A 27,435-nucleotide genomic window follows, 5' to 3' on the forward strand; every position below is an offset into this window, starting at 1 on the left:
ATACAGTACCCTCTCAAGTTTCGCGCTTGCTTCATTCCGAAGGTATGGCGCTTAACTCAAGGATCGTGAAACTCGAGGTATTGAAATCCATGTAAAAGCGCTTATTGGTTCCGACCCGTGGAAACTAATGACTTTTTTGTTTTTACTTTACTCCCTTGTTATCAAAAAATTTTCGACTTTACTTCCTTGTTATCTCAAAATACGTACCTTGGTAATAGGCAGAAAATTGGAAGTGAAAACGGGTCGTTTTTAAGCCGCAGTTGAAGGCAGCTGCCCCACAATTGGCTGGCAGTTCTGAAATTCTGAATACACGCTTGTGATCCGCGTGATGTTGTCTGCTAAAGTAAGGGCGGTCGCTCGCGGTCACCCGTGGGAAAGTTGGACAAACCTATATTTTTCTGGTAGTTTTCTGTGTGTTATGAAATAATATGCTAACTCTTTCTGTTATAAATCATTAAATCACTCATATCATTATTGACTTTTCAATGCCTATTGAATGTAAACCGCTGCTGCTGCCGCAAAATAGCTCGCAGAGAGGTTCAACTTGCTTACTGTTTCAATATTTTCCTCACCGCTCACAAAGATCACAAGCGGACAAACTAGAACAAAACCAGGCAAATTAATACTTTTAATGCTGTGTATTCCCACAGCGCACATGCATGGTGGACAGCAGAATGACTAATTTCATCGGGGAGATATTTCTCGCAACACCAGCCAGTGTAGTGGACCTTCTTCTTCTTTTGACCTGTAACGCTTTGTATCGCTTCTTAGGTCCTCCTTCTCCACACTTTTATACTTCACAACATGCACTTAGGGCCGCTTTCACAGTCATTTTGTTTGTTTTGGTCGTTACCAATGGCGGCTATAGTATTTCCACGTGAAACTGGTCGATGGGGTATATGGCGGCTGCGGGGTTAGCCTAGCCCCGCATTTACCACACACTCTCAACATCTTTCGCTTCGTGTGTAGCCGCCACTACCCAATCGGTCAGTTTCACGTGAAACATTAAGCGACGTCACAACATTGCCAGATTGTCGTACTCAGCCGATTATATTTCCCGACATCTTACCCCTAAACTGTCTTCTGGGCTCCAATAACGAAACTCTTTTATAGTTGTCGTTAAAAGAGTTAGATCCTGATGTTTCTTGACAATAGTTAGGCATCAGGAACCGATAAATACTATGCTCTGAGTACGACAATCTGGCCTCAACTCTCAGAAGGCTTATGAACTTGATGGAGTGCCTCCTATTGTCCTTAAAAACTGTGCTTCTGTGCTGACATCCTGCCTGGTCAAACTCTTTCGTCTCTGCCTATCAACATCTATCTTTCCTTCCTGCTGCAAGTATGCCTTTGTACAGCCTGTGCTTAAGAAGGGTGACCGTTCCAATCCCTCAAACTACCGCCCTATAGCTTTACTTTCCTGTCTATCTAAAGCTTTTGAATCAATCCTTAACCGGAAGATTCAAAAGTACCTTTCCACTTCTAACCTTCTATCTGATCGCCAGTATGGATTCCGCAAGGGACGTTCTACTGGCGATCTTCTTGCTCTCTTAACTGACTCTTGGTCATCCTCTCTTAGCCGTTTCGGTGAAACTTTCTCTGTTGCGCTAGACATATCAAAAGTCTTCGATAGAGTCTGGCACCAGTCTTTGCTTTCTAAACTGCCCTCTTTCGGATTCTATCCCTCTCTCTGTTCCTTTATCTCCAGTTTCCTTTCCGGCCGTTCTATCTCTGCGGTGGTAGACGGTCACTGCTCTTCCCCTAAACCTATCAACAGTGGCGTTCCACAGGTCTCTGTCCTATCACCCACTCTCTTCCTGTTATTCATCAATGATCTTCTGTCCATAACCATCTGTCCTGTCCACTCATACACCGACAACTCCACTCTGCATTATTCAACTTCTTTCAATAGAAGACCCTCTCAACAGGAAGTACACGACTCCAGACTGGAGGCTGCAGAACGCTTAACCTCAGACCTTGCTATCATTTCCGATTGGGGCAGAAGGAACCTTGTGTCCTTCAATGCCTCAAAAACTCAATTTCTCAACCTATAAACTCGACACAATTTTCCAAACACCTATCCCCTATTCTTCGACAACACTCAGCTGTCACCGTCTTCAACACTAAACATCCTCGGTCCATCCTTAACTCAAAATCTCACTGGAAACTTCATATCTCCTCTCTCGCTAAATCAGTTTCCTCGAGATTGGGCGTTCTGTATCGTCTACGCCAGTTCTTCTCACCCGCGCAGTTGCTATCCATATACAGGGGCCTTGTCCGCCCTCGTATGAAGTATGCATCTCACGTATGGGGAGGCTCCACTCACACAGCTCTTCTGGACAGAGCGGAATCTAAGGCTCTTCGTCTCATCAGCTCTTCTCCTCCTACTGATAGTCTTCTACCTCTTAAATTCCACCGCGATGTTGCCTCTCTTTCTATCTTCTATCGATATTTCCATGCTGACTGCTCTTCTGAACTTGCTAACTGCATACCTCCACCCTCCCGCGGCCCCGCTGCACACAACTTTCTACTCATGCTCATCCCTATACTGTCCAAACCCCATATGCAAGAGTTAATCAGCATCTTCACTCTTTTATCCCTCATGCTGGTAAACTCTGGAACAATCTTCCTTTATCTGTATTTCCTCCTGCCTACGACTTGAACTCTTTCAAAAGGAGGGTATCAGGACACCTCTCCTCCCGAAATTGACCTTTCTTTCGGCCACCTCTTTTGATTCTTTTTTGGGAGCAGCGAGTAGCGGGCTTTTTTTTATTATTGTTTTCTCCTTTGTTGTATAAAAAATAAAAAAAAAATAAAAAGGTGAGCGGCGATCACCGCTATTGGTAATGATCAAAACAAACAAAGTGACTGAAAACGGCCCTTAGTTATGTAACAGTGCACACTTATACACTTCACCCTGAACTTAGGTGTTTTTCTGTACTTTTCTTTCCCTGATTTTGTTTTTCTATGCCCTTTAGCTATTTTTCACTATTACTTTTCACAGTCGCTGCCATGCATTACAGGTCAAAAGAAGAAGAAGAAGAAGAAGAAGAGGAAAACAACACCGGGAGATCTACAATTTTCATAGACTGGAGAAAAAGTTTCTTGGACTGTGGTTCCACAGCACGGGGTGTTCTCTTATCTTGTTAATCAAGTAGTAAGCAAAGCAGCTCTGCCAGTCCATTTTACGAGTCTCTTGGTGGGCCATCTTCCACTGCTCCTCACTCCTTAGCCACTGCCATCGTCTGTTTGTTTACATGCAGCCATTCGGTACCCACGTACCCACGCTCGTACTCAAAACCGTTTTCCATTCATAAGGACAACCAACAACTCGCTCCCGGTTGGGCATACGGACAACCGCGGTTGCCCATAGCCCCAATGGTTGGACACCGCCTTTTAAGGCAGCACGCATGACGCTGATGGTAGGTAGACGTGACCCATACATTTCAGAGCAAGGCGAATCTCGTGGCGGTAATGCGCGAAAGTCGTGATGGTAAGAATTTAGGACTAAGCGCTAAACTTGAGGATCGCGAAACTCGGATAGCGCGAAACTCGAGAGGGTACTGTATATATATATATATATATATATATATATATATATATATATATATCTCTATATATATATATATATATATATATATATATATATATATACCGTATTTCCCACGATATAAGACGCACCTATAATTTGGCAAGATATATTTAGAAAAAAAATAAAAACTCCAGATTTTCATTGAACTTAATGTATGTGCAGTATTACATTTGGCCACCTTACTTACAATTATGACTATGATACCGTATGTTGCTTTGTGCCCTTCTCTGTGTTCAGTGTTCCACTGTTGGTTGAAGAGTTACAGTGCTCTTACCCCGAGCAGCTGTGACTTAGAAATGGTAAACAAAAGGGTTGGTTGGTAGATTCACTCACTGCCCAGTGCACAGGCGGTAACTTTCGCCGAGCTGCTGAGGGAACTAATCACACAGGGATGCTACGTCATATGGGCAATCTTGGTCTTGATCTTGACTTTCAGGGACAGGCTCTTTTTTTTTTTTACGTCTTGGCCTATTGCGCCAGTACGCTTCTTCCCGGTGGATCCTGGATTCCTGATGGTCGGTCCAAGGCTTCTTCCCGGTGGGGCCTGATGGTCGGCCCAGCCCGTTCTGGCGCAGGCGAGTGTTTATAGTGGCGTCATCTTGCGTTGGCTCATGCTGCCCTCCCGGAGCTCATCTTTAATCCTAGAATCTAGAGTCCGGGTTGATAGGTGGTCTTCTGGACAGCATGTGGGTAGTTTTAAGCCACTCGGCGGCGGCTGAAAAATCCCAGCTTGGTGGCACCGGTCGGGGATAGAACTCGCGTCCTCCTGAACGCGGGGCCATCTCGCAATCCGTTCAGCCACCGCCTCCCCATCAGTAGAAATAGATGTTGATTAATTTCTGTCAATCATATTTTGTTTTGATAGTTATTTTTACAATGAGAAACAAAAATGCATTTACAATCAACACTTCAGTCATCCACAGATATCAGTTCTTTCGAACAAGTGTCACTGATAACGTTAGCTGACCGGGCAGCTGCACAGCAGAAATACCTCCAGACTAGTCCGCCCAAGTCCGCCCCACGGTTGCTGAGCTGAGTCACGTTAGGCAGCATCCTGCTCCACCAATATTGTTCCCGTGTAATAGCCGCTTTAACCATCACCGCCAAGGTACCCGTCACACTGGTGACTGGCGGAAATGTGTTATGTGTTTAGCGTTCACGCCACACATCGGCTCCCATGTGTGGTGCATCTTCTTGTGACCTGTGTGTTTTTTTCACATCACATGTCCTTCTCCTCTCTTCTGCTTATTCACACCTTCATTTTCTATTGCATCACACTATTCATTATTTAAATCAATCAAAATTTGTACCTTCGGCATATACCGCGCAGGGGTAACTTGTTGGCATTTTCTGAGTAAAAAAGTGCGCATTACACGCCGCAAAATATGGTATGTTTCATTCTGTGGACATCTGGGAACTATTGCGTCAAACAGAGGTGTTTTAGGTGTTGGTTTCATACCAGTAACAATAACCCCTAGGCCTACCAAAACCTAACCATCGGGGTATAAGACGCTGGGTGGTTTTTTGACTCTTCTTTTTGGAAAAAAAAGTGTCTTATATGGCGGGAAATACAGTATAGATAGATAGATAGACAGATTTCTACTAAATTTTAAAAAACATGGTACAAATACGAATGAGACTATTGAAATTTGTAAAAAGTAGTTCTGCTTTACTGCCAAAATATTAAAGCATTTGACAGTGTCCACAGTTAAACTAATAATATGATTCAAATGGTGATAAATATGATGACTTTGTTTGGAAAAACTGAAATGCTATAGTTACCAGCAGCAGAAATGAGAGTAGGTAACCAGTCTGTAATGTGAACCATCTGATGTGCCACTCTGCCAGGCTTGGCAATGTAAGGCGACCACAGGCAGCCAGCACCCCGAACTCCTCCTTCCCACAAAGATGCCTTGACCTGGGGATAAAAATAACACCAATAATAATAATAATAATAATAATAATAATAATAATAATTAGGTATTGTTATTATAATAAATCAGATTCCTTATTTTTCAAAAGCACCAGTTCCATCAGACAACAATGAAGCCAATAATAGTGACAAACTAAACTCTGTAATCATCCATCACAACATCCCTCTCAAGATCATAATTAAGATTAAAAACATTACATCAATAAGTTCATTTGAATGCCATGCTAGTGAATATAATACTTTAGTGGAGAATCTAAATAAACCTACCCAATGAGTTAACTCACCCCTCTCAATGGCCAGTTTGAGGCAGCATTTTGATTATATCCAGCTGCCGGCCCTCCATTGTCAGTGGAGAAGAGGATGACTGAGTTATGAAGCATCCCGTTGGACCGCAGTTCCTCAACTACTTGTCCCACTGACTCATCCAGTTTCCAAAGCATTCCTGGAGTTGGAACATTGATTTAGTAAGTAGAATACATGTTTCACTGTCATGATTTTACACATTGTAAGTGAGAAAATTAAAAGGTTTAATAATGCTTTGGCAAAAAGTAGACCAAGATAGGATAGTGTTGAAGAAGTCAAAAGAGTAATGAGGTACAGTAGGCACACCTACTATGCGACTATATGGGCAACACATGAGCTCACGTAGTAGAAATTCGCGTAGAAGGAATACATGTTCTTATGGAAAAAATGGTACAGTAATCCCTCATCTATTGCGGGGGTTTGGTTCCAGAGCCCCCCATGATAGGCGAAAATCCGCGAAGTAGCGACCTTATATTTGTTTTTATTATTTATATATATTTTAAGGCTTTATAAATCCTCCCCACACTCTTACAAATCTTTCCCACACTCCTATTGACCCTTCCCACACTCTTATAAACACTTCCTACGACGTATCGTTGTTACGACACGGTCCCAATAAATGATTCTCTAATTCTTGTTTCGACTTTAGACATTTGCTTTGTAAATACGAACTTCGTGCAGGAATTAGTTTGGCGGGGCGGAAGAATACTCAGAGAGATGACAATATGAGCGTAGCTCACTTCTTTTATATCACAATTAGGTAAATACGGAAGGGGAAAGGGAGGAGAGGGGCAGAGTGAGTCATGAAAAAAATACCGATAGAGGATGTAAGAAGGGAGAACAAGGAAAAGTAGTGGAGGAAACAGGGAGAGATGAAGAGGATGAAATCAAGAAGGGTGTGGGGAGGGACAGTGGGGAGAGTCAGGTGAGGTCCTGAGGGAGAGTCAGGTCAGGACTTCAGTCAGGACATGACCTGACTCCAATTTCTGCCCCTCTCTCCCCACACCCTTTCCATTTCACCTTCTGTGTGTGTGTGTGTGTTTACCTATAGTGAAACCAAATTGTCGAGTCCGTTTGGGGGTTGGCTCCCGCGGGTCCATTTCTCCCCTCTGCTCTGCCACACAGTCCCAACACCTATTTTTTCCTCTCATATGTTACCTATAGCTTACATATGAGAGGAAGAGATAGGTGTTGGGACTGTGTGGCAGAGCAGAGGGGAGGAAAGGACTCGCGGGAGCCAATGCCCAAACGGACTCGACAATTTAGTTTCACTATAGTTGTAAACACACACACACACACACAGAAGGGGAAATGAGAAGGGTGTGGGGAGGGAGTGGCAGAAGGGAGACTCAGGTCAGGGCTTTGGTCAGGACATGACCTGACTCACTTCTGACCCTCCCTCCACACACCCTTCCCATTTCCCCTTCTGTGTGTGCGTGCGTGTGCTTGCGAGCGAGTGAGTAATAATAATAAACGGTTTATTTAGTTGCGGCAGCTGTCAGGGTGAAAATTTACATGTTATAAATACAATTTTTCTTCGCTAATGAAACAAGTACGAAAAGAAGAGGGACGGGGAAGGGGGGGCAGATATGTGTGGGGGGGTAGGGGCAATGGAGCTTGTGGTGGGGTGGGGAGAGTGCTGAGAGGGGGGGAAGGTGCGGTCTCTTCAGATGACGGTGAGGTCAGGTCACGTGTTAATCCTCAGGTCAGACGCTGGATTCAGGTGACAGAAGATGGTGGTGGTGCAGGTGGGCAGTTTATGGGGGTGGGTCACTCAGGTATACCCAGGCTTAGTAGGGAGGTGCTAAGCTCCTGGGTCGGTGAGACACGTGTGGTGGGTGCTGCCCGGCTGGTAGATGTAGTCGTGGGAACAAGTGCACAGCATTGATATAGTTGCTGTACATCTTGCTCCAAACCTGAGTGACGAGGCTGCCACACTGCCTGCCACCTGAACTGACCTTCCCCTGCTGCTGGGTGACCGAGATGGTATCCTTTGTAGCTTGAGGGTGTCGGTGGGGACGCGGTGGATGACGAGGCGTTGGCGACACACAGCTCACTGCCCTTCCAGCACCACTAACACACTGCACTCACTGTATGTCTATACGTTATAACATTTCACAAAAAAGTTCTTTGGAGTAATGAATTGCTAGAATGTATGAGAAGGGGCGGGGGATGGGGAGCGAAGGAAAAGGAAAAGGGTCAACAGGCTGACCCTGTGGCTGCTAAGGGGAGCGCCATGTGACATGTCTTGACCCCGTGAGGGTCAGGAGGTGTGTGTGTGTGTGTGTGCATATAATCTAATGGGGAAGGAGAAAGGGAGGAAGAGTGATAAAGTGAGAGATAAGACTAAAGATAAGAGGGTGTGAGAAAGGAGGAAGCAAGGGAAATGAGTGGAGGAAATGGGACGGGAAAAGAAGAGAGAGGTAGGGAGGGTCAGGTAAAGGTGAGGAAAGAGGGGGAGAGAAAGGGTGTGAGTGGAAGGGAAAGAGATTAAAAGAGAGAGGTAGGGAGGGTTAGGTAAAGGTGAGGAAAGAGGGGGAGAGAAAGGGTGTGAGTGGAAGGGAAAGAGATTAAAAGAGAGGTAGGGAGGGTCAGGTAAAGGTGAGGAAAGAGGGGGAGAGAAAGGGTGTGAGTGGAAGGGAAAGAGATTAAAAGAGAGAGGTAGGGAGGGTTAGGTAAAGGTGAGGAAAGAGGGGGAGAGAAAGGGTGTGAGTGGAAGGGAAAGAGATTAAAAGAGAGAGGTAGGGAGGGTTAGGTAAAGGCGAGGAAAGAGGGGGAGAGAAAGGGTGTGAGTGGAAGGGAAAGAGATTAAAAGAGAGAGGTAGGGAGGGTTAGGTAAAGGTGAGGAAAGAGGGGGTGAGAAAAGCTATGAGAGGGAGGGAAAGAGATTAAACGACAGAGATAGGGAGGGTCGGGTAAAGGTGAGGAAACTGGGGGAGAGAAAGGGTGTGAGTGGGAGGGTAAGAAATTAAAAGTGAGAGGTAGGGAGGGTCAGGTAAAGGTGAGGAAAGAGGAGGAGGGAAAGAGATTAAAAGAGACAAACTGGGAGGGAGGGGAGAGGAAAAGAAGAAAGAAATGAGAAGGAAGGAGAAAAATACGGGGACGGAGAGGGAGAAGAAAGAAAGGAAGTGGGGGAGGAGTTAACCAGGGATAAGACTAACGGCTCAATAGGCCGCGACGGAAAAATAAAAAAAAGTAGGTGGGTGACGTAGGTGCTTATTTAGGTGTGTTCCGATTTACGTTGATTTATATCGTTTTAATTTTTTGGCTAGAAAATGCTTATTTTACCGCAAAATCACCTGAAATAGCGAAAACACCGCGATACGATACAATTTAAAAATCCGCGATACAGCGAGACCGCGATAAGTGAACCGCAACATGGCGAGGGATTGCTGTATATGGGTGGCACTGCCCTGACTGACTGGCATTTTTAATAACACTCCCTTCTTCGCCAAGCGTTGCACGGCTATGTAAATGCCACAGGATACCAAGAAGGCGCACATACGTACATATATACACATGTACTATATGTTATGTAAATCAGATATAATGCCGAACAAATTCTTGGAATGACTGACTGGCAGCGAAGTGCCAAGGATGAGGTTGTGGTGGTGAGGAATGGACATGTTTAAAGTTCTGGGAAGAGCCTAGAAATGCGTTACGCCATGTACCAATGATAACGTAGTGCACATATTATGTCCTATAAATCGCTAGTTGACTGGATATTGGAGAGATATCTCAAATTCTTCTCATCTCATGGGGAGAAGCCACCATTAGCTCGTGACGTCATCAGGCTGAAGCGGAGTACAGCAGACAACAGTATCAGTGTTGTGTCCATTGTTTTTTATCAGCTATGGCCACTCCAGCTCCAAACTGCACCCAACAGGTATGTTATAGGTGCTTACAGAACACCTTAAGAGTGTTGGAAATATGTTATATTATTAAAATGGGAGTGAAATCAACCGATTCGCCTCTGCTCTGCAGAAAATAGTTGAGTTCAAGATTAAAAGTTAGTCCGAGGGGGAACTAAAGAAAATAATCAAGGTTTAATTTATATTAGTATTATGGAAACTTACCTAGCCTAACCTAGATAAAACAATGGCTCTGGAATGTCAGAGAGAGAGAATCAATGCCTGAAGATGAATAAGAAAAAAAACGAATGCAGACCAATATTTTATAATCAGAGGACGTGACAGGAGAGAGAACAGTTGAGTTCACGATGAAAAGTTAGTCCGAGGGGAAACTAAAAAAAAATACTGCAGGATTCACTAGCACAGACAGAAATATCTTACGTGGAGTACTTTTGTCCGTACAGGTAACTCTCGATTTACGCGAGTTTGGTTTACGCGTTTTTGAAATAATGTGGGGTCCAAAATCCAAATAAATGTTAAATTTACACATTTTTTTCATTTATACGCGATATTTTATGGAGTGGCCACCAGATGTCTCACGCAACTGGACTCACACGGCGCCGCGGCCACACAGCTGAGCTCAGTTCTTCCCATGCGCCACTTGAACAACAATACAGTACCCACTCTGCCACGCTACTCAACAATAGGGGTGGGGAGGTACCGGTACTAATGGTAGCAGGTATACGGTACAGTACCGGTACCAGACTGCTCGGTACCGGTACCATTACTAGCCAGTCGCTCATGGTGTCCCTCATTTCTTCCTCACACGAGTAAGGCTGAGACTGAGTGCCTGAGTGGATATCTCGGTGATGTGGGTATTCTCTCTCTCTCTCTCTCTCTCTCTCTCTCTCTCTCTCTCTCTCTCTCTCTCTCTCCACTGAATGAAGTGAATATTTATTTTTCGATAGAAACCTACCTCTTGCTTGATTTACATTGTTTTTGATTTACGTGACCTCTTCAAGGACACAATACTCGCGTAAATTGAGAGTTACCTGTATATATATACTCTTGCACATTGGCACGAATCACCAACGACTGCGGGTTACGTCTCCAGGCATTGCTAGCGGAGGGACAAAATCTTTAAACAACATCAATTATATCTATAATTGTCGACTGAAAATCACATCAGAGAAAGAAGTAAAGCAGACATGCAGATTGCTAGTAAATAAATGGCTCACCTGCAAATGTTCGCCTTTTTTCATCTTTAATGTAAGAGAATTTTGCCACAACATCTGAAGGTGCTTGAAGAGGGGCATATGGGTTGCCTGAGTGTACTGCCAGGTGGGCCAGGTACAGGAAGAGAGGCTGTGACTTGTTGTGTTGTCGGATCACATTTACAGCTTCTTCCGTAAATAGATCTGTTGAATATTTCCCTGAAAAAGAAAATACAAAATGTAGTCGCACCTTTGTCTATCACAAGAAAATATGACTGGACTGGACCATCTCCTCACATACACACGCACACCTGCACACTAGCATACACACACAGAAATAAAATATCAACAAAAAGTTTTCTATATATTTAAATATTGGGGTACTAATATTTCTATTTCCCTACTTTTAATGACTTCTGGATCTACTTTTTATCATACTCTAGCAAGCCTGGAATGATAGGAGTTAGTCAGTTATTTGTTATACAGAACCCTCTCATGTTTTGCTCTCACTACGTTCCGAAGGTATAGCACTTAACTCGAGAATCGCGAAACTTGAGGTATTAAAAACGCTGAAAAAACGCTTATCTGTTCCGACCCGTGGAGATTTTATTTATTTATTTATTTTTTACATGTGGGCAATGGCGTTGGTAGACTATCCATCTGGGCCTGATGATCGGCCCCGAGCCCGTCATGGTGCAGGTGACTGTTTATGGTGGCGCCATTATAATTGGTTCATGCTGCCCCCCAGAGCTCACTTTTTTTTTCCTCCTTTACTCCCTTGTTATCTCAAAATATGTACCTTGGAAAAAGGAAGAAAATAGGAAGAGAGAACAGGTCGTTTTAAAGCCACCGATGAAGCCTTATGATTGGCTGAGCTGTGAAAACACGCTTGTGATTTGCTGGAAGTCCGATGACGTCATCGCCGGCGCTCACCCGGTCAGCGGCCTCACTGCCTTGGGGCAGTGTCACACTGGCCGTTTTCCTCAAACCGTTGTGGCTACTGGCAACGCCCGTGCGCCCATCCGGGAGCGTGTTGTTGGTTGTCCGTAACCTGGTGTGTATTACCAAGTTGTAATTTTACAGGCCCTGGGCTTTACGTTCGTGTGGTCCTGTCTCCGTATCTGAATTTATCCAATTTTCCTTAAAGCTTTGCACACTCCTCGCTGATACTACATCCTCACTTAGTCTGTTCCAAACCTCTATATTTCTTCGCGGGAAGCTATATTTCTTTATGTCTCAAGCATCTTCCCTTCCTCAATTTTTTACTATGTCCTCTTGTGTTCCTGGTGGTAATTCCTTCTTTTAGTAGTAACTCCTTGTTATCTACTTCTTCCATTTTGCTCAATAATTTATAGATTTGTATTAGGTCTCCCCTTTCTCTTTGTTCTAGCGTTGGTAAGTCCATTTCCTTTAGTCATTCCTCATATGTCAATCCCTCCGGCTCTGGAACCATTTTTGTTGCCATTCTTTGTATTCTTTCTAGTTTCTTTATGCGTTTCTTCTTATGGGGAGACGACACTGGCTCTGCATATTCCAATTTTGGTCTGATCATAGTGGTAATTAATTTTTTCATCATATCCTTATCCATGTAGTGGAATGCTATTCCTATATTTCTCACCATACTAGACGTATCACCAAATATCCGATTAACATGACTCTTTGGCTGTTTGTTATCTTGCATTAATACTCCCAGATCTCTCTCTTCGTGTACTCTCTTTAATATGTCACCATCTCCCATTTTATATGTCCATTTTGGTCTTCCTTCACTTTTTCCCATTTCCATAACATGACATTTTTTCACACTGAATTTCATCTCCCATTCCATACTCCATTTTCAAATCTTGTTTAGGTCTTCTTGCAGAATTTCGCAGTCTTTACTGTTTCTTATATATCTTAGCAGTTTTGCATCATTTGCAAACAGGCTCATATGACTATTTACTCTCTCTGGCATGTCATTAATATATACTAGGAAAAGTATTGGTGCCAATACCGATCCCTGAAGCACTTCACTCTCTACAGTTCTCCATTCCGATTTTATGTCCTTAACCACTGTTTTCATCTCTCTTCCCCTTAGGTAGCTTTTCATCCAGTCCTTCATTTTCCCTTTCAATCCTCCTTTATTTTTTAGTTTCCATAGCAGTCTTGTATGTGGAACTTTGTCGAATGCCTTCTTCAGGTCAAGGTAGACGCAATCAACCCATCCATCCCTTTCCTGTATTTTATCTGTCACTCTTGAGTAAAAGCTCAGTAAGTTTGTCACACATGAGTGCCCTTTTCTGAATTATTACTGTTTACTTGTGATTAAATTATGCTCTTCAAGAAATCGCGTCCATTGTTTCTTTATCACTTTCTCACATACAGTAGAGCCCCATTTAGCGCGAGAATTAGGCGGATGAATGTGGTCGCGCTAACTGAATTCGCGCTAATTGAATAAAGTAACCAATATGAAAAAAAATATTTGGTGCACACGTGGGTCTGACTTTTGGGTTTGATAATCACTCACATTAAAAAAAAAAAAAAAAAACGATTGGCTGAGCTCTGAAAACACGCTTGTGATTCGCTGGGAGTCCGATGACGTCATCGCTGGCGCTCATCCGGTCAGCGGCCTCGCTGCCTTAAGGCAGTATCACACTTGGACAACCGGCAAATCCAAATTTTCCGGGCGTGTGTCACACACGGCCAAGGTCAGTTGTTCGTATCCACATCCACAACGTAAACAAAGCACTTTTCCTGTATCAACATGGCGTCGTCTGCTAAAGTAAGGGCTTGTGCCGCGCATCATGGCGGCTTGTGCTGCGCATCATGGCGGCTTGTGCTGCGCATCATGGCGGCTTGTGCCGCGCATCATGGCGGCTTGTGCTGCGCATCATGGCGGCTTGTGCCGCGCATCATGGCGGCTTGTGCTGCGCATCATGGCGGCTTGTGCTGCGCATCATGGCGGCTTGTGCCGCGCATCATGGCGGCTTGTGCTGCGCATCATGGCGGCTTGTGCTGCGCATCATGGCGGCTTGTGCCGCGCATCATGGCGGCTTGTGCCGTGCATCATGGCGGCTTGTGCTGCGCATCATGGCGGCTTGTGCTGCACATCATGGCGGCTTGTGCCGCGCATCATGGTGGCTTGTGCCGCGCATCTTGGCGGCTTGGCGCAATTTTCAAAATTCAGTCGTGGTGGCTGCTCGCGCTAACTGAGGCTTTCGCGCTAATTAAGTATTTTCTTGGTAGATGGTGGCTCGCGCTAATTGCGGTTCGCGCTAATTGATCTCGCGCTAAGTGGGGCTCTACTGTATTTTACATACTACACTGGTCAATGATATAGGTCTGTAGTTCTTCCTTCCTTCCACTTTTGTATATGGGGACCACTTCGGCCCTCCGCCACTCCTTAGGCACTGCACCAGTTATTGAGCATTTAATGATGTCATATATTGGTCCAACCAACTCATTTCTGCATTCTTTCAATATATACTCTGAGACTCCATCCGGTCCTACAGCTTTCCTCTCTTCCAGCTCCCCCAACAATTTATATATATCCTCTCTAATTACTGTAACTTCTTCCATATGAACATTTATCTTGTTTTCTTGTGGCTCATTAAATATTGATTCATTAGTAAAAACTTGCTGGAACTTTTTGTTTAGTAACTCCGCCATGCCTTCAGGATCATCGATTATCACATTCCCGTCGCTCAGTCTTTCAATTGTTTCTCTTGGTTTAATCTTTCCATTTATGAATCAATAAAATAGTTTAGGTTGTTCCTTGCACTTTTCCACAATATCCTTTTCATATCCCTTTTCTTCTTTCTTCCTTATTTTCACGTTTTCATTTCTCGCTACCTTAAAATCTTCTTTATTCCTTTGGTTTTTATTTCTTTTTAATCTTTTCCATGCTTTGTCTCTTTTCTTTTGCCTTAACACACCTTGCATTAAACCAGTCCTTTTTTCACTTTTCTTTAGGTCTGTATTCTGGTACAAACTTCGTAACACCTGTTTTATACGCTTCCATGAAAATATCATACTTTTCTTGCACTTCAGTTGTTCTCATTAGCTTATCCCAGTCCAGCTCTCCATAATATTTCCTAAGATTTTCCACATCTGCCTTCCTATAGTTTAACCTGTTTCTTTTATATGATTCATCCTCTTCACTTCCTTCCTCTTCCGTTTCTATCTCTATGATCATGTGGTCACTCTTTCCCAGAGGGCATCCATACCTTAATTCATCCTTCAAGTGTATTCCTTTTGTTAACACCAGGTCCAGTCTCGCCGGTTTGTCATCACTTCAATATCTTGTGTTTTCCTTCACCTTTTGCATCAAGTTTTCCATCATCAATCTTAAAAATCTTTCCCCCCATGCCATATCATATATCCACTGCTTTCAAACATCTCCCAATCTACCTCTTTACAATTAAAATCACCAACTAACAGTACTTTTTTATTTGCCCTGAGTATTCTACTTAAACTCTGAATGGTCTTCAATCATGATTTCATATTCCTCTTTACTCCATATTTTGTTCTAGGTGGTACATACGTTGTTGTAATCGTCATCCTTTCTCTGTTTTTGTTCTCCAGATTTACACTCACTATTTCTGCTTTTCCTTCTCCATATACAGTTGTACCTCAAATAGTACGGTTTCCAATAGTATGGTTTCGATTTTATATGGATTGTCATGTAAGAATTTTTTTAGGATTTTTAAATTTCCCGCTCATGAGTGGCAACACTGTTCTACTAAAACACCTGCTGAAAGCACCCCAAAGCATTCGAGAAAGGTGTTCACCTTGCAGAAGAATTCAGATTTAGGAGAAGTTACGTTTTGGGATGAGTTACGTTGCGGTAGGGAGAGCCTACCACGTGAATGAGAGCAGTGTTCACTGTATCTATCATACTGTAAAAGAAATTCTTGCCGCAGTAACTGCCAGTGCTCCAAGAGTGCTGCAAGAGTAAAGATAAAGGCCATCCTTTTACTAAGCCTCGTCACTGCTATGGTAATGGCATCTCACTCGCAGCAAAATGGGGTACGTTGATCTTCCTGATGCAATGGAAGCACTTATGTGTTTGTTTGGGCTGCCATATTTGCTGATGATGTCATCACAGCACAGAGGCGTTCCACCTCTCACAGCCGGGAGTGGAGCTGACGTGCCGAGTTGGCAACTCGTGCTGTCGCGTCATGCGATTGAGAACACTCGGGACGTACCGAGAGTCCCAATTCCCTCTCTCAAAAGCAGTCCAGGAGTGTTTCTAGGGGGGGGGGGGGCACTAATTTTATACGGATTTTCGAATAGTACGGGGGTCCTGGGTCCCTAACCCCCGTACTATTTGCGGGACAACTGTACTATTGATTTTACTAATAACTCCGTCTTTGTCATTATCATCACTCCTCCACCACCTTTGCCCATTCTATCTTTCCTCCATACATTGTATTTTTTATGAAACACTATTTGGATGACTTCATTTAGTTTAGTTTCTGTTAGGCATACAATCATGGGCTCCTTCTCTTGTAGACAGTCTTGTATTTCCAGCTTACTAGATATTATTCCGTCTACATTTGTATACATCACTTAATCCCTTAATTGTATCGATCTTGTCTAACTTTAGCTCTCCTTCATCTTCTCACTTTATGACACGATCTCCCAGAACTCTACCCAAAAATACCTCTTTTTCCTCTTCCGATCATACATTATTCCTTTCTTTTGCCTCTGCTAGAAGTTCATTCCATTTTTTCCTTTTTCTTAATTTTTATTTTTATTTATGTATATTTCCTAACATCCTTATGTTTCCCTTAACTTAGTTGTTCTATACAATGTTTCCTCTGTTGCCTTCTGCGATCTTAATCTCAATTTAACTGGTCTAATTTTTCCTTCCATGTAGGGGCCCGGCCCATCCTATAAATTTCCTCCACCTCCTACTCAAAGTTTTTCACTTCATTATCATTTAAGTTCTTAGGTAAGTCTTTACCGATTTCAGTTCTTCCTTTTCCCTTTTTGGTTTATATGTTATATTCTTTTCCTTCATACCAAATATTACAACACTTTTCTTTTTATCTGCCACATCTCTAACTAATTCTTCGTTTTTCTTCAAAGCCTTAACCACTTCTTTCTCTACGTTTTCCTGATCTTCTTTCAGCTGCTGTTCAATTACTTCTCTGACGTTTATATTAGCTTTTTCACTTTCCACTTTCCAAGTCTTCATTTCGCCCATCACTTCCTCTCTAACCCTCTGTTCTTCTTTGCTTACCATTTGTTTCAAATTTTAATTTTCCTTAATTGTCACTCCCAGTCCTTCCCTCATCGATTTCTCATATTTTGCCAATTTTTCCTTCAGCTCCTCATTCTCCTCAATCGTCTGTTTTTCCCTGTCCTCCAATTTGCGTACCCTTGCTTTAAGTCCTCTCTGGAATTCTCTGTTCTGTAAATCCCCCTCGTCTCTGCTCTTAACTACTTCGATCCACTTATCCAGTGTGTGTGTGTGTGTTTGTGTAATTCACCTCTTGGTCTGCTGCGGGTCTCTCTCGAGACTGCCAGCCGTTCTCCTACGGAAGAGCACAGAGCTCACAGTACCGATCTTTGGGTAGGACTGAGACCACTCACACACAACACACCGCGACAACAAGGTCACAACTCCTTGCCTTACGTCGCGTACCTACTCACTGCTAGGTGAACAGGGGCTACACGTGAAAGAAGATAAACCCAACTTATCTTCACCTGGCCGGGGAATCAAACCCCGGTCCTTCTGGTTGTGAGGCAGACGCTCTATCTATGTGTGTGTGTGTGTGTGTGCACGCTCATGTGTGAGTGTGTAACAGAACTGCAAACATACTCACCATAAGCATCATGAGCAACATTCATGTTTCTTCTCATATCATAACCCCAGTAACCAGGCTGAAAATAAGAATTTTACAAATTACCATCACATTTTATATGCAAGAAAGTGATGTGTGTTCAATAAATATTTCAAGATTGGAAATATGTATTTGTAACAAAAGTGAAGCAACAAATCATTTTCCAGCACTCTTTTACTAATCAAAAGATCATTCATCTAAATATTGATGTAAGAGTATATGAATCATGCAAGAAGATTGATAAAGTTGGTGTTTGTTATGTATGGTTAACAAGAGTAGCATCATATCATTAACAGTAGTATACTGTACATCGAGCAGACAGAATACATCATGCACAAAAAAGGAAGCTTCCATTATAGAAAAGAAACCAATGTACACAGTGCAAAAGGATTTTTCTAATTATCACAAAAAAATACTTAGTTTTTTCTATCTACTATCAACCCACGACAAAAAAATCTACATCTACCACACAAAACAACAGGCTACACTATTGGACAGAGCCAAAAAACCCATCAAATTCTGCACATTGGACCAAGTTCTTGTTTTACTAACTGCTTAACCAACAGATTACCATGGCATGGCTGCTTCCTAAACCTTAGTCATCCAATCAATTTTGAGGGAGGGATGTTAATGCTGCTCAGTAATGCACACTTTGAACTTTTACTCCTTATGCATGTACTGGTGCTGTTATTCCTATTGGCATATAGCTTGAGCTCCTTGTTGTTAAATAATTGAGTGGACAGGTTGGGAAGCATGATGGACCATAGATGTAAATTCAAAATTACTCAAATATTAGGTTGAAAAAATGCAGACATTTTATTATTTTTGACAGTTAAGGACCTTGTACAGCCATAGGTAGGTAAAGTCGAGGGCTTACGCTATAGTTGTGCGTGGCCTCATTACTGATCCTCGTCCATTGGCCCTTGAGCCTGTGGTGAGTGAGAACCCATTACCCAGGGACACAGGGCAAGTGCAACATCCGGGTTACCACAGTTTACCTTCCCCAGGTTTCCCCAGGTACCCACTTATCGACCAGCCTCAAAGGGAGGATGAGTGGGTCGAATGCTGACTGCCCAATCCATGGGGTGCCCTTAAATATGAAAGTTTTAGTTACCACAAACATAATCATCAGTAGCACCATCTTCAGGCATTACTAGTCCACTGCAGGACAAAGGCATTTCCCAACTTTCTCCACCTCTCACTGTCTGATGTTGGTGTGCTCCATCCTGCTCTAATTTCATCTCTCCACCTGATCCTGTGTCTCACCTGACTTCTACAATTTCTGAGTTACCACTGTGTAACTTGAGTTGTCTATCTGTTATCATCTATCCTATCCATCCATCTATCACCTACCCAACTCTATTTCCTATTCTTAAGTCATTGAGATATCTTCAACCTTTGTCTGATGTCTAATCCATGATGGTCACTTCTTGTCCCTTCATCTTATACCAAGCCTTTTTTGGTGATGCAGCAATGATGAATGCATTCCATAAAATCAAAAATGTTTTAAAGCAATGTTGCAACATTGCTCTTACCTAAAAAAGGATGCAGTCACCTTTGTCTGGAAGGTTAATAGATATAGAATGCTGCTATATTACTATTATATTCCTACCCCAAGTCGATGTGGCAGGGAAGATGTTTTCTAATGCCAGCTAATTCAAATTTGTCACCTAGTGAAGTTTAAAATGCCTGTAAATTATGCCCAAGAGTTAGCATATGACCATATCCTTGCACAATATTTATGTAGATGCTGTTAATATTTTATTGGGAGGCTGTCATTTATTGATACTTATAGTAGGCAGGGTTGGAAAATATCATGAATTTAAAAAAAAATGATTTATTTGATTTAAATCATTTTTTATTTAAATTGATTTTTTTGGTTTAAATGATTATTTGGCTTTAATCATTTTTTGGTTTATGCTGGTTATATGTTTGACTTTTATGAGGACATTTTCTTGTATGTAACTTTGGCAATGTCGAATGAAACCAAAGTTCATTGTCACATTACCCAAATTGAGTTTTCACTTGAATATCACAAGAAAACACTGATAGTTCAATCAGATCTGACAAGTTAAAATAACCAGCATATAAATACAGAGAAACAGAAGAGGGACTTCAATCAATATGTAGTCAAACTTGCATCATATTAATAAGAAATTAGACTCAATCATGTTCCTGGGCATTCAAAAAAGAATTATACTTACTAAACTTCTTAATTACATTTATTGTTGCTATCAACAAAATACATTACTTTCCTTCTTTCTATTTGTCTTTTAAGAGAAGGCAACTATTCACTGGTGCCTGACTTGCTACAGGACCAGTACAGGAGCAGTAGGGGAGTCTGGGGCTAGCTGCATACGGGGTAAGTTGGTACACTCTTATTATTTTCACTATGTAACAACAGATGGCACAGAGCTTCTTGGTACGCGCTTGCATCACCATCAGACATATTATGCATAAGTTGCTGGCCATCTCGGACAAGCCTCTGCAAACTTGGGCAAGAAAACCAATTTCGGACTTTAGTAATTATTCTCACCTTTACAAAGATCTTCATACGCCTTGCAGAAAGCATAACACAAAGCTTACTTGATTATTTGAAATGGCTGTCTTCATGCTTGATTTACATCATGATTGCATGACCTAAATTGTGTTGGAAAGTACAAAGGTAAGGTCAGGGTTAGTCATTACATGGTGTAACAACAAGGCAAAGAATGGTCTCATGAGGAAACCACAAATGGGAATGATTCTTATGTATGCCACCTTTGTGATTCTAATGTTGAATAAGAAAGGGAGTGATAATGCCTGGCCCACCTTGAAGGAGGAAGGATCAGCACCTGTCATAGATCATTATTAATCTTGAGCAATTTTGGGGGAGTTCATACATAAGGTTTTCTGTTATCACTTGATTGGTAATTATGTTTCTTTACTTCATGATTTACTATATTACCTAAATTGAATTGCTGACCTGTGTTTCAATGCTTTTTCCATTTTATATTTGTAAAAATTTACCCCATGGTCTGTAACAACATGCAACACGTATGGGGCAAGTTGCGTACAAAGTTAATACTACAGATTTTGCTATTTCTCAAGAATGAAAAAAATAAAAATCTGTTTAATGTTTACAATAATAGGCATTATAAACTTGCAGCAAAATGATTTATTTTTTAAATTATCATGCATAGTTTTTGATGAACCAGTAAAAATGCTAAAATTGTAAGAACTAGCCTCAGTTGTTTGGGATTTACCCCCTAAAAAGGGGGAACGGGCCTTTGTCGATTGACGGCCCGTCGCAGGGGGAAACCCGCCGCTGGCGTGCGGCGGGTGTGGGGAAGCCTCCGCCGCCGCCACAGCCACGGGTAGAAGCCGGCGAGCAGCGACGGAGGCACGGGCCCTCCGAGCAGGCGCTCAGGAGCAGCCCGTAGCTGAGCCGAGCGAGCAACTCAGCAGTCTATAGGTGGCCCAGAGGCCGGGAGAGTTGCTCGCTCGACGAGTGCTGGCGGTCCACTCACCCCACTAGCCTCAGTCTCCCCTGCAGGACAGGCAAACTGATGCATGTACTGTACAAGTGGATCACATTTTCTCTCTCTCTCTCTCTCTCTCTCTCTCTCTCTCTCTCTTACCCTCCCGAGTTTCGTGCTATCGAAGTTTCGCACTCAATCCTAAATTCTTACCATCCCGACTTGCGTGCATTATCGCCCCGAGTTTTGCGTTGCTTTGACATGTACGGGTCACATCTACCTACTGTCGGCGTCATGCGCGATTCCTTAAGGTGGTGTCACATAGGCCATTTTCCTCCAACCGTTAGGGCTACTGACAACTGCAGTTGCCCGTGTGCCCAACTGGGAGCGAATTGCTGGTTGTCCATATGGATGCAAAACGGTTGGGGGTACGAACAACCGCATGGCTGTATGTAAACAAACAGACGACGGCAGTGGCTGAGGAGCGAGGAGCAGTGGAAAATGGCCAACCAAGAAACTCGCAAAGTAGACTGGCAGAGCTGCTTTGTTCACTATTTAATCGATACAGGGCGACTGCTTTGTTTACGTTATGAATATGGACAACCGAACTTGGCCATGTGTGACACACACCCGGAAAATTTGGAGTTGCCGGTCGCCCCAATCGCCAACGCAGCTGGAGGAAAAACTCCCAGTGTGACACCAACAGCTTAAAAGCGCGGTCACACAAGCTAGTTTCTCGGGAATTACCCACCGAAATTAGCTCCCAACAATTTTCTGCCTCAAATTTGTCCTCAAGTTTCGTCACACAGAGGACTGTTGCATTCTGGGATATATCAGCTGAAGAGCAAAACAAACAATGGATCCAGATGTTGCCAAGTTTGCTTTGTGGTGTTTGCTGAAGACAAAGAAATAAAATGAAAAGAAGGCATTTGTTGGTTCGTGAGTGGTTAGCCCAGAGCCAAAGGAAGAGTGTGTTACATCTTGCTACCGTTAATTAAATGCCACGAGAACTTAGCAGTGAGGACCCAGATATGATAATGCAGTGGCTATGCTTGGACAAGACTCAAGTCCAAGACCTGCTCAACCTGGTTACTCCATGCTTATCTAGCTTTGTGGAACTCATTGTGGCACTGGAAAAACACGCGGATAGTTACTAAACCGATCAGCTGATACGCTCTTTTTCTTCTTGTGACCACAACTTACCGACCTCACGAGAAAATAACCGACATGCTGGTGACTGAGTTTCTGACTAGAATTTCGATGAGTTTCCTGTGAAATGCAACCGACTTTGAATCTCTACAAAATTCATAAGAAACCAGTGGTTGGGTGACCGTGCTCACACATGCTGGGGCGATATTCACAGAGATGCATGCTAATGGCCTGCGGTAAAAGCTACGAACTAATGATTTAACTATTGTTGACTTCAGATTCACAAAGCTTTCATTTCGTCATGGTTGGAGGCCGCTGACTGTATGAGTGCCGTTGATGACGTCATCGGACTCGGCTAATCACAAGCGTGTATTCAGAACGGTCAGCCAATCGTAAGGCAGCCAGCTGCCTTCAGCTGCGGCTTCAAAACAACCTGTTCTCTCTTCACATTTTCTTCCTTTATAAAAGGTACGTTTTTTTTTATATAACAAGGGAGTAAAGTGAGAAAAAAAATCAGCTTCTCCATGGGCTGGAACAAATAACCGCTTTTTTAGTGTTTTCAATACCCCGAGATTCGTGATCCACGAGTTTAGTGCTATACCTGCGGAACGAAGCAAGTGCGAAACTCGGGAGGGTACTGTATATCTCCGACACCTTGCTCCTTCGTGGGAACTTCCCTTTAGGGGGTGGCCACGGCAGAAGTGTCTCCATCTCTCCATGTTCTGGCACTCCCTCTCAACACATTCACTCCTGCTACTTCCAACTCTCTTGCTCCAATACTCAGTCACCCTATTGATCCACTTCACAGGTGGTCTTCCCCTGACACACCCTCCCTCAATCCCTCCCTCATACACTCTCTTCACAAATTCATTCTCCCCTTTTCTCATCACGTGTCCAAACCATCTCAGTGCACCACGCTTCACCCACTCCACCACTCCACACTCTCTCCTTTTGCTGTCACCCCCATACCAAACCACTCATACATGCTTTCATTGCTTTCTCCATCCCATCCTGACACACCACATGTACCTCTTGTATAACTCATTTCCACTGCACGTATTCTCGATTGCTGTGCTGCATTCCATGTCCACGTCTCTGATGCATATGACAGAGTTGGCAGGATAATACTATACCTTATTCCCCTCTTTACCGCCATGCTCACAGTTCTTCCTTTCATAACTCTCTCCAATGCACCCACCACCTGTCTGCCCTTCACTGCTCTTTCCCTCACCTCACCTTCCATACTGCCATGCTAACATAAAATGGTCCCTATATATTTAAACTCAGTCACCTCCTCCATTCTCTCCTCCCCTAACCTTATCCTACACTTCGTTGTACCCTCTGCTTTAACTCTGTACAGCTTTGCAAAATCGATGACCTGTTCTCTCGCTCTCTCAAATACCATAACCTTACTCTTTCCAGCATTCACTCTCAGTTTTTTCCTCTTACACACCCTGTCAAACTCATCCACTATCCTCTGCAGCATCCCCTCATTCTCTGCCAACAACACTGCATCATCTGCAAACAAGCCTGCAACCAATGACTCCTCTGTACCTCTCACTTTCAGCCTTGGACCAAGCTCCTCCACTCTGGCTTTCATTTCTCTCATACAACCATCCATGTACACATTAAAAAGCTATGGTGACATCACACACCCCTGTCTCACACCCACACCAACACCAAAACTCTCACTCAACTCACCCCTCACACGTACAGAGGCACTCGCATCCTTATAGGAGGATCGGATTCCCTCCAGCAAACGGCCTCCCACACCATATATTCTTAGAACATCCCACAACCCCTTCCTGTCAACCCTGTCATATGCCTTCTCCAGGTCCATGAACACAGCATGCAGCTTCCTATCCTTCTCTAGGTATTTTTCAACTAACATTTTGAGTGCAAATATTTGGTCTACACAACCCCTCCCTTTCCTAAAACCCCCTTGTTCATCACCTACACTTTTCTCAGTTATTTTCTTCATCCTCTCATTTAAAACCCTTCCATACACTTTTCCTGCCACACTTAGTAGACTTATTCCCCTGTAACTATTACAATCACCTCTGCTCCCTTTCCCTTTGTACAGCGGCACAACAATAGCCTTTCTCCAATCCTCTGGCACCTCACCCTGTTCCCATCCTAGGTTACATGTCCATAATATCCATTCCACAACTACCTCTCCTCCATACTTCAACATTTCTGCTGTTATGCCATCAGCTCCAGGGGCCTTTCCTACTTCTAACTTCTTCATTGCCTTCTCTATCTCACCTCTCTCCACCCTCCCCTGTGGATCTGGCCAAACCACATTGACCTTTATTCCCACACTGGTCACTTCTGCGCTCCCTCCCACACTCTCATTCATTACAGTTTCAAAGTGCTGCTTCCATACCTCCCTTATCTCCTCATTCCCTCTCACAAGCACCCCATCTTTCCTCTTGATGCTACAAATGTCATTCTTTTCTCCCCCCCATTTCTTTTTTAACCTCCTTCCAGAAAAGTTTTTTTATTCTCCTGGTATTTTGCTGAAATTTTCCTACCAAAATCCTAATCCACTCTCTTTACTTTCCCTAACCAATTTCTTTACCAACATCTTACTCTCCCTGTACTTTCTCTCCCATCTCCCTCTCACCTCCTCTGTCACATTTCTCTAACATTCTCTAACCTCCTTCCAGAAAAGTTTTTTTTATTCTCCTGGTATTTTGCTGAAATTTTCCTACCAAAATCCTAATCCACTCTCTTTACTTTCCCTAACCATTTTCTTTACCAACATCTTACTCTCCCTGTACTTTCGCTCCCATCTCCCTCTCACCTCCTCTGTCACATTTCTCTAACATTTTCTTGTAGTACTTTCTTTTCTCCTCAACTGCCTCTTTTATCTCATCCGTCCACCACGCTCTCCCATTTTTTTTCTTTGTTAGAGAAACCGGTCTATAGTTTAGAGGCTCTTCTTTATTTCTGCTCGATATAATGATGGGACCACATGTGCCCTCTTCCATTGCACTGGGACTTCCGCAGTCTTAATCAAACAACTTGTAATGTCACAAACTGGTTCTAGTAACTGTTCACTGCACTCTTTGAGTACTTGGCCTGATATTTCAAATGGACCCATTGTCACCTTATCATCTAGTGATTTCAATAGCCCCATTATCTCCTTTTTATCCACTTTTATGTTTTCCATTCTTTTGACACTTTTAATTCTAGCTTTTTTTTATATGTCCGTCGATAATAGTGTACGTTAACCTAAGCTTTTTCTTTCCTTTCTTCTCTTCCCTACTGTTATTGCTTTTTACTTGTTCTCCTCTTCCCTCTACTTGATCCACCACTTCATCAAACCTCTATGTTTCTTTGCGGGATGCTATATTTTTTTTATGTCTCAAGCATCTTCCTTTCCTCAATTTTTTACTGTGTCCTCGTGTGTTGCTGATGTTTCTTCCTTCTCTTAGTAGTAACTCCTCATTGTCTACTTCTTCCATTTTGATCCATAATTTATAAATTTGTATTAGGTCTCCCCTTTCTCTTCTTTGTTCCAGTGTTGGTAGGTCCATTTCCTTTAACCTTTCTTCGTATGACAATCCCTTCAGTTCTGGAACCATTTTCGTTGCCATCCTTTGTATTCTTTCTAGTTTTTTTATGTGTTTCTTCTTATGGGGAGACTGCACAGTTTCCACATATTCCAATTTTGGTCTAATCCTAGTGGTTATTATCTTTTTCATCATATCCTTATCCATGTAGTGGAATGGTAATCCTATATTTCTTACCATTCTATACATATCACCGAATATCCTATTAACACGACTCAGGCTGTTGATTATCCTGTATTGTCACTCCCAGATCTCTCTCTTCTTGAGCTTTTTTTAATATTTCTCCATCTCCCATTCTATATGTCAATTTTGGTCTCCCTTCACTCTTTCCCATTTCCATTACATGACATTTCTTCACATTGAACTCCATCTCCCATTTCATACTCCAGTCCCAAATCTTATTCAGGTCCTCTTGCAAGATTTCAGTCTTTACAGTTTCTTATATGTCTCAGCAGTTTTGCACTGTCTGCAAACAGGCTTATATAACTGCTTAGTTTCTCTGGCATATCATTTATATATACCAGGAAAAGTATTGGTCCCAATACTGATCCTTAAGGCACTCCATTATCTACAGTTCTCCATTCCGATTTCATGTCCTTTACCACTGTTCTCATCTCTCTTCCCCTTAAGTAACTTTCCATCCAGTTCTTCATTTTCCCTTTCAATCCTCCCTTATTTTCCAGCTTCCATAGCAGTCTTGTATGTGGAACTTTGTCAAAAGCCTTCTTCAGGTCCAAGTACATGCAATCTACCTATCCATCCCTCTCCTGTGTTATGTCCATCACTCTTGAGTAAAAGCTCAGTAAGTTTGTTACACATGAGTGCCCTTTTCTAAAGCCATACTGTTTTTCTGTAATTATATTATGTTCTTCTAGAAATTTTGTCCATTGTTTCTTTATTACTTTCTTGCATATTTTACAAACTGCACTGGTCTGTAGTTCAGGGGTTCTTCCTTTTTTCCGCTTTTATATATAGGGACCACCTCAGCCCTCCGCCATTCCTTTGGTAATTTACCAGTTGATACTGAGCATTTTATGATATCATATACCGGTCCAACCAGCTGATTTCTGCATTCTTTCAATATAAAGCCTGAGACTCCATCCGGTCCTACTGCTTTCCTCTCCTCCAGTTCCTCCATTATTTTATATATTTCCTCTTTAGTTACTATGACTTCATCCATATTAACATCTATTTTGTGGTTCATTGAATTGTGATTCTTTTGTAAAAACTTGCTGGAACCTCTTGTTTAGCAGCTCAGTCATGTCTTTAGGATCTTCGATTATCTTATTTCCATCTTTCAGTCTTTCTATTTTTTCCCTTGGTTTGATTTTTCCAATTATGAATCTATAAAACAGTTTAGGTTCCTCCTTGCACTTTTTGACAATATCCTTTTCATATCCTTTCTCTTCTTCTCTCCTTATTTTCACGTATTCATTTCTTGCTATCTTAAAATTTTCTTTATTCTTTTGATTCTTATTTCTTTTCAATCTCTTCCATGCTTTGTCTCTTTTTTCCTTTGCATCTGCACAT

General features: G+C 42.6%; 1 protein-coding gene across 29 annotated transcripts in view; it reads right to left on the reverse strand.

Moving 5' to 3' along the window:
• Positions 1-27,435, reverse strand: part of LOC127009387 (arylsulfatase B-like) — a 139,383-nt gene that overhangs the window by 77,244 nt on the left and 34,704 nt on the right. For 8 of the 29 annotated variants that reach the window (XR_007761909.1, XR_007761910.1, XM_050882442.1 and 5 more), the window contains exons 5-8: positions 17,703-17,760; positions 10,918-11,112; positions 5,810-5,967; positions 5,375-5,510 (exon numbers count right to left, since the gene is read on the reverse strand). The exons of 13 other annotated variants lie outside the window; for them this stretch is intronic. Coding sequence is in view for 13 of the 16 variants with exons in the window: in XM_050882442.1 (XP_050738399.1) it covers positions 5,375-5,510; positions 5,810-5,967; positions 10,918-11,112; positions 17,703-17,760 (547 nt within the window). In the remaining 3 variants the exon portion in view is untranslated. Of the gene's footprint in view, positions 1-5,374; positions 5,511-5,809; positions 5,968-10,917; positions 11,113-17,702; positions 17,761-18,597; positions 18,779-27,435 lie in introns of those variants that run through there. 8 more of the 29 variants (XM_050882430.1, XM_050882450.1, XM_050882433.1 and 5 more) reach the window with 6 other exon arrangements.

The sequence above is a fragment of the Eriocheir sinensis genome, chromosome 40 (genome assembly GCF_024679095.1).
Source record: "Eriocheir sinensis breed Jianghai 21 chromosome 40, ASM2467909v1, whole genome shotgun sequence".
Lineage (NCBI taxonomy): Eukaryota > Metazoa > Arthropoda > Malacostraca > Decapoda > Varunidae > Eriocheir > Eriocheir sinensis.